The 15,709-nt window shown below is 38.3% G+C and overlaps 1 protein-coding gene across 2 annotated transcripts in view; it reads left to right on the plus strand.

The window, feature by feature from the left end:
• Positions 1-15,709, plus strand: part of Aatf (apoptosis antagonizing transcription factor) — a 94,843-nt gene that overhangs the window by 33,163 nt on the left and 45,971 nt on the right. For both annotated transcript variants that reach the window (XM_034507988.2, XM_034507990.2), the window contains 4 exons: positions 5,991-6,105; positions 7,476-7,674; positions 7,983-8,147; positions 11,145-11,228. In XM_034507988.2, the coding sequence (XP_034363879.1) occupies positions 5,991-6,105; positions 7,476-7,674; positions 7,983-8,147; positions 11,145-11,228 (563 nt within the window). The remainder of the gene's footprint in view (positions 1-5,990; positions 6,106-7,475; positions 7,675-7,982; positions 8,148-11,144; positions 11,229-15,709) is intronic.

Consider the following 15,709-nt stretch of genomic DNA (forward strand, 5'->3'; position numbering starts at 1 on the left):
TAGTTATTTCACTTAAGGTTATCAGCGATCATCTGCCATACTGTGCTTCCTTTTAAAGTTTAAATAATATTCCATTTTTCTGATCTTTTTGAATAAACTTAGTTTGAAATATTACAAATATTTTGCTCCCTATAAAGAATTATTAGAATTATTTATAGTACTGTGGACTTGGGCTGTAAGTCATTGTGTTTTAGGTTTTGTTTGTTTGATTTTTGGGTGGTGGTGCTGGTTTGAACCCAAGGCTCTTTTTATGCTGTATAACTCAGCTACTGAAATACATCAAGTTTGTTGTTGTTTTTATTGTGATGAACTGTTTTGACATAAACCTAACCTATTAAACCATTTTAAATGTATAGCTTAGTGTCATTGAGTACAATTTATATTGTACCAACATTAGTACTGTCATACATGTTCATACCCCAAATTGCACTACTAAATGATAATTCTCCATTTCCTTTCACTATGAATCTCAGTATTTTAGTTCCCTTGTGTTAGTGGAGTTATGTTACTTTTATACAACTGGTGTATTCCTTGTTGTTGTTTTTTAAGTATAGAATAGAGTTTATTTGAGGGCATAGGAAGGCGGGTAGAAAAGGGAATAGAGGCAGAGAAAGAGAGGGGATAGAGAACAGAGAAAAAGAAGGGAAGAGGCTGGCTGGGATCACAGAGAAGAGGAGGGGAGAGGGAAGAGAAAGGCAGAAAGGGGTCAGAGGGAGAGAAGAGAGTCAGAGACAACTGGCATATTCTTAACCTAAGAATAGTCTGGTGATTGATGCATCTGTCTTTATGAGAACAGGTTTTGTTATGTAGCCCAGGCTGTTTTTAAATTGTGATCCTTCTGCTTCAACTTCACAAGTGCTTCTATTATAGGCAGGCATTACCATACCTGGCTTGATTCATTTTTATTTTCTCAGTGCTTACTTGGTCCAAGCGATTTTTTTTTTCCCCCCCTTTGAGAATGTAATTACATCATTTCTCCTTTCCCTTTTCTCCCTCCAAACCCTCTCATATACCTACCTCTTCTTTCTAGTTCAAATTCATGGCCTCTTTTTTCATTAATTATTATATGCATGTATGCATGTATATGTGAATATATGTATGTATATATGTGTATGTATGTATATGTATATGTGTGTATATATATATATATATATATATATATATATATATATATATATATATAGTTTATTAGTTTCTCAGTCTGTGTAATGTTGCGTGTGTGTGTGTGTGTGTGTGTGTGTGTGTGTGTGTGTGTTTGGGGCAAACCATTTGGTTTTGGATAATTAATAGGTGTGTTCTTCCCTGGAGAAGACTATTTCTCCTGCTCTCAGCATTCCTAATTTGTCTGTAGTTCTTTGTGTAGGAATGAAGCCTCATGGGTTTTTCCTTGCCTACTTTGACATGTCTATTATTGAACTTGTTCATCTCATGGTTAGACAGTCATGTTGGTGAGACTCTATGGGTGTAACTCCAGATATTACTAGGAGCCATAATCTCACAGCAATCTCCCTGTTCCTATGGCTCTTAAAAATCTTCTGCCCTCTCTTAATGTTTGTTCCCTGAGTCTTAGGTTCAGGAATTGTTTTGTAGATGCATCCTTTGGGACTAGTCTCCACAGCTCTGCGTTTTGATTGGCTGAGATTTTATGTAATCACTCCATCTGTTATAAAAAGAAGTTTCCTTGATGAGGAGTGAGGACTATAGTTATCTGTGTATATAAAGACAAATATTTAGAGTGTATTTAGGGTTTGTGGTTTGTAAATTGGTAGTTGTAGATTCTCCTCCGAGATCCATGACTTCACTGGGCATGGTTAGTTTGCTAGTTTCCAATACCAGGCATGGTTTTCTTTTTGTTGAATGAATCTTACGTACACTGAGAGGTTGTTGGTTACTGCCAAGGTATGCCACTACTGCACCTTTATGGTTATTGTGCCATGCTGGTTGTTGTGGTTCATAGGCATCATAGCTGAGTTGTTAGTTGCTTTTCTCCTCTGGAAGTTTGCATGGCACTGTTGGGTACATGAAAGCTAGTCCCCAGGAAGGAAGCATTCAAGTCAGTTCCATCTCTAGGGCCTCTGGGCCCTAGGTCTGAAGTGCATGATGTCTTCAGAAATAGGGACATAACCTTCCACCTTGGGGTGTCTCTTAGACAATCCTGACCAATAACTCAAGGGAAGGCTTCTCATGCCTGGTTTTTGTTAGGGCTTTTTTGGTTCTTGATGGGGAGATTGTGAACCCAGATGAGAAAATTTCATTTAAACTGTATATATATATTTATATTTAGACTAACATGCATTAAAAAATTTTAAGTAATAATTAATAGTATGATTCCTTATGACTTTATCAGATACCTTTACTATTATTTTGCCTTCCTCCTTCCTTCTGTGTTTATCTCCCTCCTACCTCCCTAATTTGAGCCTCCACTTTGTTCCCCTTTCCCTGATCAGATCAATTGTTTCTTCTTTATTGTTTTTCAGATCCCTGGTTTCTTCTTTATTGTTTTTCTGTTCTCCACCCTGGCAGTAGCCCCTTTTTACTTTCCTGATTTTTTGAAGTTACTTCAGGATGTGTACTCCAATCTAAAGATTGGAGTTAAGAGTCTCTAATAAAAGAGAGTATATGTGATCTTTTCTAATTCTATGGTTTCAATTGAATCAGTTTTTCATAAACAAAATGGATGTGTGGTTTCACTTTGGGAAATGGTATTTATCTCTTATAAAGTTACTGCACTTGCCTAGCAGCATGTGAAGCCCTAGACTTAATCTTTAGCATAGAAAAAAACAAAACTGAGCATACTCCCATGACTGTGTGAGTGCTCACAGTGCATCATCCTACAGAAACACAAAACCAAGCCTGTGTCTGCTAGAGAATAATGTAAAACAGTGGCAGAGCGAGATCCCATCTCCCGCGTCTGTTGTCATGGGCTTTTTCTCAGTGCTTTCCTAGGAAGGAAGTTTTGCCTTTAAAATTATTATATCCTCAACCTTTTATTTTTACTTTTTTGGCAAGACAGTTTCTCTGTATAACAGCCTTAGCTGTCCTGGACCTCACTTTGTAGACCAGGCTGGCCTTAAACTCAGAGAGTCACCTGCCTCTGCCTCCCAGGCACTGGGATCAAAGGTGTGCACACCACACCCAGCTCCTTTTTTTTTCTTCTACTATTCATTTTGTAGTAGAATTTGTTTTATTCTACTCATTTTGTCTATATTTATCCATTTCCAGAAGGTTGATTTACAGAGAAATGGCTCTGTCTGAGAGTTCATATGCTTCTTTTTATGAAATGCTTTGCTGTGCATTCAGGCCAGTCTTATGATTCCCCCTGCTTCAGCCCTGCATGGTCTGAGTACATGAGGTACCATTTCTGGCTCTGATTTATATTTGTTATTCATCTCTATGATGGAAAACCTACATTTTTGTTTTATTTTGTTTTAGGAGATAGAGAGTAATTAGTTGATAATCTTGGTCTGGCACACAGGTATTTGGAATTTTTAGGAACTATAATTGTAAATCCTTTCAAATTGCGTGAATGTACACTGGTTATGAAAGGATTATAGAATTTATAAAGTTATGATTAGGAATCTCATTTAAATAAGGAAATTGTATTTATATAGCTTTATATACAGATAATATAAAAGTGTATAAAGTTGTTTTAGGTCATAAAGTTCCTCCTGGCTAGTTTGGGAAGGCTTTCTCAGGTAGCTTACTTAGCTTCTTAGCCTTATGTTAAAATAGAATGACATGGATGGAGCTATTGTTTAGCTTGTGTTGGTGGTACCTCATTAATGGGTTGGCTAGAATAGAAAATTATATAAAAGGCTGCCTGTGCTAGGCAAGGAGACCAGAAAGAAACAGAGTAAGACTCAAAAAAAAAAAAAAAAAAAACGAAAATCATTGAGCTAAAGTATGTGTGTGCTGAAGTTAGTAGGGAGTGGATGCAGAGGTTGTTGAATGAGAATAGGGAGGTCTGTGAGATTAGAGCTTGAAAAAAACTGGCAGGAAATGACTGAACCGTGGCCACAGAGGAACAACTGTTATTGGTCTCAGTCCTCAATTAGGTCCTCCTACAGGAGACATTTTTTTTTGGCTGCTCGGCCCTCAACATTTACATAGAGGTGACTGTTGCTGTTTCTCCTACAAATTATCAGTGATAATATAAATGGAAAATATGGAAATTCATAGTCAATAACATGTATAGAGTTACAAGTATCCAAATGTCAGTAATTTGTGAAAACAAAGTGCAGAAGAAAAATATAGTCAAGAAGGAAATACCAGATGGAGGAAAGTTCTGTTTTGAGATGGCAGGTTTGAATTGTGATAGGGTATTGAGGCAGAGATTGTCTGGCAGTTACTGAAGATGTGGGATTTGATTGTTAGAGCAGAATCTGAGTGCTCTCAACAAAGTATTGAGTGTCAGTATTTTGTGAGCTCTTTAGTAGGGGTAGTCTAATACAGAAGTCAAGAGTTCAGAGGTCTGGGGATTTTTGTTTGAGACTAGGTTTCTCTGAAACCCTGGCTGTCCTGGAACGCACTTTGCAGACCAGGCTGGCCCTAAACTCACAGAGACCCATCCGTCTCTGCCTCCCAGATACTGAGATTAAAGATGTCTGACACCACACCCAGCAAAAGTACAGTTTTTAATGTTTTGGTTTGTTTGAGACAAGGATCTAGCCCAGGCTCACTTTAAATTCCTTTTGTAGTACCGAGGATGACTTTGTATTTCTGATTCTTCTGCCTCCACCTCCTGAGTTCTGGGATTATAGATGTGCCACCATTCCCAGTTTATGGTTGTTGAATATCAATTCCAGGGCCTTTATGAATGCTAGGTAAGCAGTCTACTGATTGAGTTACAGCCCCAGATTTTTGTTGTTGTTTTTGAAAGTTTGTAGCCATGGATTGTACACTTAATCCTGACCTGTATTATAGATGCACTCTGCTGACTATAAGAACCAAGTGAGAATACTGTCCTATGAGTAAACCTATTCCCCCGGTAGGATCTTTCTTTGTAGCCCCAAATGGCCTGGTGCCTGAGCCTCTCAAGTTCTATCCATGTACAAATTAATATACAATTCAGTACTATAAGTTGGAAACTATTAACTTGAGTTTTTTTTTGTTTTGTTTTGTTTTGTTTTTTTTGTCTGGTTTGGCTCTGGTTTTTCCCTGTGTGTGGTATGCATTTATGTGTGTATACTGTTCTTGTATGTATGCATGTACATGTATGCTTGTGCCTGTGGAGATCAGAGACCAACATCAGGGGGATATCTTCTTTGGTGGTTCTTCACCTTATTTACAAGAGGCATGGTCTCTTACTTAAGGCTGAAGCTTACTGTTGTGTTATGTCTAGTTAGCCAGCTTCTTCTGGGGATCCCATCTCAGCGTTCCTAAGTCTGGGGATCTGAACTCTGGTCCTTGTGCTTATACAGCAGATGCTTTACCCACTGAGCCATGCCCTTAGACCCCTAACTTGGGTTTTGTATGTGGACAGAGACTTTCTGTAGGATATGTTTGAGAGGTTGAGAGACTAATTTGCAGCTCAGCTCAGCTCAGAGGCACATGAGATCTACCAGGAGAGAGAGAACTGAGCTGCACTCTTCAGCAGAGGGGAGGGCCTTTCAGGAGGAATTGCTTATCAGACCCATGAGATCTGAGGGTAGCCTTTAGGATATACCCAAGGAACTTAGTATCAGGGGCAGATTTTATTAGTTATGATAACAGGCAAGGAGTTTGCCAAACTTAATGACTTTAAGAACTGGCCACTATCTTTTTATCTGCAGACACATTTCTAAGCACTTCCCACGTGCTATCTTGCTTATTCCTTAGTGTCACATGAGACAGGCACTGAAGTGGTTTCTATGGAGTTGATCTCAGAGAGTACTGACTGTCTCCCGCCAGAACTGTCCCTAGTCAGAACTGCTCAGGAGACAGGGAGTGACAGCAATTGTAGAGTTGTAAGTGACTAATTATCCCTTTTTTGTATTTTTTTTCTATTCCAGGTCACAAAGCACTTAAAGCATTGTTAAGGTCATTGGTGGAGCTTCAGGAAGAATTGCTTTTCCAGTACCCAGACACTAGATATCTAGTAAATGGGACAAAACCCAATACAGAGAGGTAAGGATTAAGCAGAACCATAGGCTTGCTTATTCTCATCTGTATAAAAAAGAAAGGCATGTCCTTCTCAGACAGATAGATATGGGATTTGATAAAGGTAAAATGGAGCCACTTTTATATTTAACTGGTGGTCAGAACAGGACGGTGGGGGTTAGAGTGTTTGTTCTAGTTTTTTTGTAACTGCTTATCTTTGTAGTTTAAGGCAAAATATTTGCTTTCTTTTTTGTTGTGTAATAATTAGTAGATTACAATCATGTTTTGAATATTAATGTTTATGAAATACTTTGTGCCATACCATGGACTCAGTCACAACCATTCCTTTGAGCACTTTCTAACATACTGGGACCTGTAATACAGTGAGTGCCTTTGCCCAAGTAGTTGGAGGTTGTGGTATATTCATGCTCATAGTGGTTTTCATCATGTGTACAGTTGTCCCTCTGTATCCAAGGGGAATGGCTCTGGAACATTTCATGGATACCCACATCTGCAGATGTTGAGTCCTGTATGCATCCTTCTATGATTTTTATGTCATCCCTGAATTTCTTACAATACCAGTTACACAACATAATGCTAGGTAGATAGTTGCTAGGGAGTTATGCCATGTTTGGCGTGGCTGTGAACTTCCTCTGCTGTTTTTGATCTGTACTGCATTTCGGGTTAGTGCTAATGTGGGTACCTCTATCCCTTCCAGTTTTCTGCAAATTAAGCTTCTGTTCATTTGGTTCAACTAGTATCATTCACCTCTTCTTAACAGTTGGTTATGGAAATATGTTTTTCTTACTGATTTTGGGATTTAAGGTCACAGAAATGTATGTGTTTAATTTTTAAAGTTTTAAAGCTTCTCCTGTAACAGTATGTGCCTGCTTCATACACATTTCAAGTGATATTTTTACAACCTCATTTCTTTTTATGGTGTGCTTCCCATTAAAAAAAGTTAAACCTAGGCACTTTGGATGTTTATTTGAAAATTCCTATGAATCGTTGATTCTTCTTATGAACTTTAAAACATTTTTTAATCTTTATTTTTATTTTATGTGTATAGGTGTTTTGCCTGCATGTATGTTTATGCATCATGTATAAGCAGTGCCTGCAGAGGCCAGAAGAGAGCATCAGACCCCCTGGGACTGGAGTTGTAAACATTTGTGAGCCATCATGTGTGTGCTGGGGATCAACTCAGTCCTCTGGAAGGGCAACCAATGCTCTTAACTATTGAACATTCTAGCTCATGAACTTCTTTTCAACCAAACAAAAAGTCATCCTCATATTCTGATATAATATAGTTATAATGGGTAGCATCTAAATTGATGTGAACCTAATTTGTTATTCAAGTAATGTTTACATTGGACTTAATGTTCTCACTGGTTTTCTAGTGAGGAGATTTCCAGTGAAGATGATGAGCTAGTGGGAGAGAAGAAGAAGCAAAGAAAGGCCCCACCCAAGAGGAAGCTAGAGATGGAGGACTATCCTGGCTTCATGGCAAAGCGCTCTGCTGACTTCACCATCTACAGGAACCGCACACTACAGAAATGGCATGATAAAACCAAGCTTGCTTCTGGAAAACTGGGCAAGGTGTGTGTATGTGTGCATGTGTGCATCTACTGGCTTCTAGCATTTGATGTTTTTATTAGAATGTTTCATTCTGGAAAGGATGCCTTGTTCTGTGCTCAAAGTATGAAATACTTTTAAATAAGCAGATTTGAAAACATTATTAAAGAAGCAGAAGAAAGTGATGACTGCTTAAGACTAAGATTTTTCTGAGAACCATTGTAGGTCTACTCAGCTTTTAACAGAATTCCCCCCCCCCCCCAAAAAAAAAGGCAGTGTAGCTGCCTTCAGCACTCACCTGCATTATCTGACATTATGTAATGTTGTTGTAGGGTTTTGGTGCCTTTGAACGCTCGATCTTGACCCAGATTGATCATATTCTGATGGACAAAGAAAGATTACTTCGAAGGACACAGACCAAACGTTCTGCCTACCGAGTTCTTGGCAAACCTGAGCCAGTCCCTGAGCCTGTTGCAGAGATTTTGCCAGGAGAACCGGTAAGAACTCATGGACACACGTGCTTTTAGGAACAGTCTCTGGGAGGCTAGTTAAATGAATAAATAACCTGCAGAATGAGCTCTTTCTGTGAGAAACAGGTAAGCTAAAGAGAACAGCACTGCTCTGTTGGGGTCAGCATGATACTTCATAATACTCCTGTCACATCTTGATTGTGTTTGATATAGGAATTTGGCAGGGGAAATGTTGAAAGTCCAGTTTTTAAGATTTAGGAGATTTGGATGTTTGTAGTTGCTTTTGTGATCTGGAGATCGAATCCAGAGCCTCATAAGCTGTGCAAACCTTCTACTACTGCCCTGCACTCCAGACCTTAATTAAGATATAGTTTCAAAGCCACTATGTAGAAATGGCAGCATAGACATTTACTTAATGTTTACCTGTGGGTACTCTAGAGAGGATCTGAAAGTAGAGTATTAAAATTCTTTTGTTTAAAATGAAATATTTTTATTTTGGGTGTTTTGGGAGGAGGATATTTCTGAGACAGGGTTTCTCTATATAGCCCTGGCTGTCCTAGAACTCACTATGTAAGCCAGGCTGGCTTCAGACTCACAGAGAACCATTTGTACCTGGCTTCCAGTGCTTTAATCCAAGGGGATTAAAGGCATGTGCCACAACCCCTGGCTATTTTTTGTTTATTTTATGTGTATGTATGAGTGTTTTACCTCCATGTATGGTTGTCTAGACACTGAGCATCCAGTGCTTGTGGATGCCAGAAGATGGTGTTGGATCCTCTGGAACTGGAGTTAACAGACTATTGTTAGTTAGCTATCATATGGATGCTGGGAACTGAGCCTGGGTCCACTGTAAGAGCAGCAAGTGCTCTTAACTGCTGAGCCATCTTTCAATACTCCCCCCTGCCCCCATCTTAATTTTATAATTTATATTTTTTTATATTTATAGATCTTTTTTTTAAAAATTAGAATTATATCAGTTCCCTTTTCCCCTTTCCTTTTTCTAGCCTTTCCATGCCCTCCAACTCTCAAATTGATGGCTTCTTTTTCTTTGGTTTATTATTGTTACATATGTATACACAAATATCTAAATACAACCTGCTGAGTCTTTTTGTTGTTTGTGTGTGTGTGGTTTCAGGACTGTCAACCTCATATTGAATAACCAATAAGGGAGTTCATCCCTGGAGAGGCCGATTTTCCTCTCCTAGAAGTCGTTTATCTATGGGTAAAACCCTTTGAAATTTTTCCCCCTCCATGTTACATATTTTTATTTTTTAATTACACACACACACACACAATGCTTTTTAATCTTATAAGAATTAAAAATGGAGCGTAAATGTTTTTCTACTCTGAAAATTCTAATCCTTATATTGTGGCTATAAGCTTTATAAATGTAACATATATGTAACATAGATAAATGTAATTTTTTTCCTTCTAAAATTATTTTTAAATATTTATTTTATTTTTAATAATGTGTGTATGCACATATACATGTGAATATGTGCATGTGAATGCAGGCCAGAGGCACTGGTTTTCTGGAGCTGGAGTTATAGGTAGGTTGTAAACAACCTGATGTGTGTGCAGGAATTGAATGAACTCCAGTCCTCTAGAAGAGCAAGACATGCTCTTAACCACCAAGCCCTTAGAGACTCCAGCTCCTTTTTAAATCTTTAAAAAGCAGCTTTTACAGTTTCCTTACACACACACACACCATACATGGTATGTACTCCAGTAATACTCTCTTTCGTTATGCTCTTATCCCTTCCCACTCCACCAAACTTTGTCTTCTTCCTAGACAGTCTTCTCCCACCTTCATGTCTTCTCTGTTGGTTCGTGGCCCACTGCTGTTGAGTAGGATTTCCTCCATAAGCATGGATAGAGGATTATTTACTTGAGCAAGGACAACTTAGCATTGAAGACTGTGGCTCTCGTGCCCCAGCAACCATTAACTGCTTTAGCACCTCGGGAGGTCGTGTTGTAAAATTAAATAAAATAGATATATGTGCATCTATATAAATAGGTAAAATGCCATTATATTTTAAAATATTAAAAAATTTAAATATCCTATATTCTAGATGCTTTGCAATGAAAATCTACCTTAATTTTTCTGTCTATGAAGAATTCTATCGTATGCTGGGCTGTGGTGGCAGGAGGCACTGGTAGATAGATCTCTTGAGTTCCAGGCCAGCCTCGTCCATCTACAGAGCAAATTCTAGGACAGCCAGGGCTACATAGAGAGATCCTGTCTGGAAAACAACAAACTAAAAAAAAAAAAAAAAAAAAAAAAAAAGATATTGAATGACTGTAAGCTATAATTTAGTCAAACTTGATGTTTTTTTTTTTCTCCAGTTAGAAACAAATTATAGGAAGCATTTCTAAATATTTCTATTTGTTTGTGAATATATGGATAAATTTTTAGAAATGAAAATGTATAAAAAATACATTAAATACTGATCAATATTACCTCCCAAAAGGCTCACATTAATTTCCAGTCCCTCTGGCTCTTTTCCCATTCCTGGGTATTACCAGTCTGAGAGGTAAAATATTTTTTGTGTGGATTTTGGAAAAGTGAACTTAAACATTTTTATGATAATTTATGCCCCTTTATTCTGTCAACCACCTGTTAATATTTTCCCCTCCTTTCCCACATGTTTTTTTGAGATTTGGTCTCACGATAGCATTCAAGTTCTTGAAATTTTTTACTTATTTTAATTAATTAATTAATCTTAAGAGTTCTTAGCTGGACTTTTATGGCTCACACCTTTTAATCACAGCACTGTCTGAGTTCAAGGCTAGTCTGGTTTATAGAAGGAGTTTCAGGACAATAGTCAGAGATACACAGAGAAACTCTGTTCTGAAACAAACAAACAAGTAAATGAATAAATAAGTAAAATTTAAGAGTTCTTTATATCTTAAGGAAAAAGTGCTTTGACCTTTAGGCATGGTATTTAGAGTAGCCAGGTTGATTGAACAGACTTCCTGGGATTCACACCTTTCCATCCATCCTTTTCTTTCCTACTGACATAGGAGACCCTTCCTCAGGTCCCTGCCAATGCTCACCTGAAGGACTTGGATGAAGAGATATTTGATGATGATGACTTTTATCACCAGGTATGAATTTTACACATCCTTCTTTTGTTACAACAAGCCAGGTTTTTGCCTTTTAAAACCACTGATGCATTCTCTGAGTTAAAGGGAGGAGTCAAGAAGTAGTGAAGACTTAAATGCTGTCATTCTGGACTGTGGATTCTCTTTGGCTTTGTATTTTCCTTTTGAGGTGAAAACAGCTCAGCTATTTCATGAATGCTGTTCCGGTCTAAATTATCTGTAAAACAGTTTAGGCTTCTTTTAGTCAGGCATTTATTCATTACTGCTTCTGGGTGTTACTTATTTTTGTTGTCAGTTTTGAGCGAGCTTCTCACTGTGTACTAGTCCAAGGTAGCTTCAAACTGACAGTGCTGCTTCAGTCTCTTGAGTGCTGGGACAACGGGTGTGCACTACCATATTGGCTATTCAGCCTAACCTTTCTTGTCCCACACTAGGTACTAGCCATTAGACCCAGAGCCTTGTACATGCTAGGCAACAGTTGGGGTCCTAGAGTTCTTGAGTTGTATTTCTGGTTCTATAACCTAACTCAGTCTTTGTAATGTGATTTGTTAAAAAAAAGAGAGAGAGAGAGATTATTTTTATTTTCCGATTTGTATGTCTGTGTACCATGAATGTGCTTTGTACCCAAGGAGGTCAGAAGAGACTATTAGGTCCCTTGGAGCTGGAGTTGCGAATGGTTGTGAACCTCCATGTGGGCGCTGGGAACTTATCCCTCCCTGGTTCTTTGCAAGAATAGTAAATGCTGTTAACCACTGAGCTACCTCTTCAGCATCTTTAATGTAATTTTTTTGTGTGTATTTAAGTCAGTTTAGTTGTGCATTAAAAATTTAAGCTCCTGTTGAGTTTCTCATCTTTCTAATAGTTGGGTTTCTCATCTTTCTAATAGTTTAAAGAGATCATCAGTATAAGTTGACATATGATCCAGTCCTTAAGTTTTTGATTTTTCATTGTTGTAATTGTTTATTTGTTTTGGCATTTTTGAGATAGCATCTCACTCACTGTGTTACCTAGATTAGCCTTGAGCTTGTATTCTTCACTTCTACTTCCCATGTGCTGAGTGAGAACCCGGGGGTGCCACCCATTCTCAGCCTAGCATTTCTTGTCTCTTAGAGTTCTCCCAGTTCTTTTCCTGACATTATTTGCTTGCATGTTATTCTTTTTTAATAATCCTAGTGCTTACTTAGATAGACTAAACATTTGAGATATTCTAAAAGGCTACAGTAACTATCAACTTCTGAATCTCTTGATACGTTATAGTAATGAACTGTGCTTTCTTGCCCAGTGGAGTGTTTGAGGATGCTGCTTACTGTTTCTTTGTTGAGCCATTGATTATCAAGATAAGACATTACTCTTGAATTTTTAGTTAGTTTTTGCCAGAGAATTTGCAACAGCTTGTTGAAGATTTAGTCAGAAAAGATTTAAATGCACTGAAGAAACTTCTGAGGAAAATTATGGTAAAACAAGAATAGGTGCTCTGTCTGTGTAGGGAACTCCTCTGATTGCTGTGGAAAGACTTGTTTTAATATTAAAATGTTATTTATGTGTGTGTATGTATATACATTCACAGTGTGCATGCAGTAGCCATGTTCAGAAGAGGGTGTTGAATCCTTTGGAGCTGGAGTCACAGGTGATTGTGAGCTGCTTGATGTGGTGCTGGGAATCAAACCTCAGCCTGCTGTAAAAATGATTTTACCCTGCTGAGCCATCTCTCCAGACACATCTCTTTTTAATATTTGATACAATTATTGCCATAAATAAGTGTGAAAAGTATATTAAGGGTAGAGGAGAGAGTATTGGCCTTGGCTGCTCCAGTCGGAGGTCTTGATTATTTTCTTTTTCTCCTCTTCTTAAACCCATTTGTCTGAAGGACAGAGGATGTTCTGTGGAGTCTAAGGATGTACTTGACACAGGATATTAATGCTGTCTAATTGTGTAAGATCATGAGAGACAATCAAAAATGTTGTAGTCCCATTAATTGAAGTGTTCATTGCTGGAATAAAAGTGCATTGTGAGTTAAATAGACTGAAGAAGGTAAAGCTGAAATTGCTGCAGAGACGCCAACTCCACTGGCAAGACTGTGGAGCCTTGAACATATTTTCTTCCTTATTTTTTTGTCTTCTCTTTTTATTTTTTATTTATTTATTTTGATTCTGAAGGCCTTTTTAAGAGTATCATTACTTGATTGGTCCTTTATCCCAATTAATAATTTTAACTTTAATAAATTCTGATTTCAGAGTTATGACTAGTCACATCTTAGCTTTTCCCCTTGCTGGTTAATTGGGGTGCCAAGGTTAATCTAAATTAAAACTTAAACTAAATAGAGGTCAGTAAGGCAGCTGAAACACCTGAGTGAAACAAATGGGGCTGCCAGGCACAACTTTATCTTGGCTGTTTCCCAAGAGGGAAGTGGCAGCAAATTGGAGTTGTTTCAGCCTTCTGTAAAGGTGAATGATGGGTGACACTTGTTAATGTACAGCGTCTCCGGAAGCATTCCAGATTGCTTTGCTTCTGTACCAACTGCTGCCATCCTTGCACACTCAGTAGGAACTGGACCAGTTGCCAACATCTGGCAGCACAGCGAGGCACGGGTGCAAGTCTTGAAACCCCACAGATTCTAAATATGGTGCTTAGAACTGTGCAAGCTTTAATCACTTACCACTCCTTGGCAGCAGGCTACGACAGCTTATCCTAGCCTCGTACATCACATCCTGACATCTGCTGAGCTGCAAGGCAGCTGCACATTCATTTTCTTTTCTTGCCTTTTCCCATTGCTTCTTAGCCCTCTTCTGTTCACTGCCCCTTTCCTCCCCCGTCTCCTCCCTTCAGTTTTCCTCCCCCTCCCCAATATGCTGCTTGGAAGAGATGATCTGTAAAGATTACTGCTTCATTGTGTGCAAGTAATTGTGGTGATGCCAGGCCCTTGACAGACACAGCGTAGCACCTGTTCTGCTGACCTGGTTAATTTCTTCTGTTGAGTGGGATTTGCCTGAGATTGGAACTGAAGCCAATTCAATGATAAGGCTAAAGAAAATGGCTGTATGTTTTCTGTCACCTCCCAATTAAATTGGCTTCATAAAGTGCTTTCCTTATTTGTCAGGATAGTGAGCCTGAGCTAAGTGTTGCATTCAGAAAGGGTACAATGTGTTACAATAGGCCTGTGAGTTTCTTTTATTTTTTTCTCTTTTGTCTTTTTAAAATATGGTCATGTGGTAGACAGTGGATATAATATATTTCACACACAAACACACACATGCACACACACACACCTTTTTAACTTGAAGCTAAACTCTTTGGGTCTGTGTTTTGTAAGGAAGAGATTATAGCCACATTGAATTTTAATGTTCCATTGTAAGGGTTTAAAGGCTTACTTGGTTAATTCAGGTATTATGAGGCTGTGTAAATGGCCTAACTGCTGAGAAGAATGTATAGGGTCAGAGGCTCCCACCTGCTCACACACATTCAAGTTTACTCTCATTCTTTGTTTTTTAATGATCCTTGAACTTTAAAAACGTGCCTACTTTATTTAGTAATAGTTACAGTTGTACACACACACACACACACATACGGAAACATGTGTATTTATACATACAAAAACGGCAGAACTAAGGGTTATCATCAAAATCTCATCCATCCATCTATCCATCTACCCATCTACCCATCCATTTATTTGAGACAGTATTTCTTTATGTAGTTTGTCCTGCCTGTCCTGAGCTCACTATGTAGACCAGGTTGGCCTAGAACTCAAAAGATTCTCCTTTTTCCTCAGAGTGCTAAGATTTTTTTTTTTTTTTTTTACAATTTATTTATTTTATGAATGTGAGTACACTGTCAATCTCTTTAGACACACCAGAAGAGGGCATCAGGTTTTATTACAGATGGTTGTGAGCCACCATGTGGTTGCTGGGAATTAAACTCAGGGCTTCTGGAAGAGCAGTCAGTGCTCTTAACCACTGAGCCATCTCTCTAGCCCCAGAGTGCTTGGATTAAAGGTGTGTCCCACCATTCTGGCTTAATTTTTATTTATTTTTCTAAATGTCTTTTCAAATTATCATATTTGTATTATTTTTTGGTTTTGCTGTGATAGAATACTCTGACTGACAGCAACTTATAGAAGAAAGAGTTTATTTGAGTTTCTGTTTCCAGAGGAAGAGTCCATTATACCAAGGAGGCTTGTCAGCAGGCAGACAGAGCAGGAGCCTGAGAAAGTACATCCTCAGTTGTAAGCATGGAGCAGAGCAAACTGGAAGTACTGCAAAGTTATATATTTTCAAAGCTCTCCCCAGCGATGTACTTCCTCAAGCAAAGGTGCAGCTCCTAAACCTCGTAAAGAGCACATGCCCTTACCTAACACTGAGCCATCTCACTGGCTCTATTTTTATGTATTTATTTAGACATAGTCTTACTGTGTAGCCCAGGCTGTCCTGAACTTCTTTGCCTCCTTCTTCAGCCTCTCTAGTGTTTTGATTATAATTTAACCTTATAAT

Source organism: Arvicanthis niloticus, chromosome 6, assembly GCF_011762505.2.
Source record: "Arvicanthis niloticus isolate mArvNil1 chromosome 6, mArvNil1.pat.X, whole genome shotgun sequence".
Classification (NCBI taxonomy): domain Eukaryota; kingdom Metazoa; phylum Chordata; class Mammalia; order Rodentia; family Muridae; genus Arvicanthis; species Arvicanthis niloticus.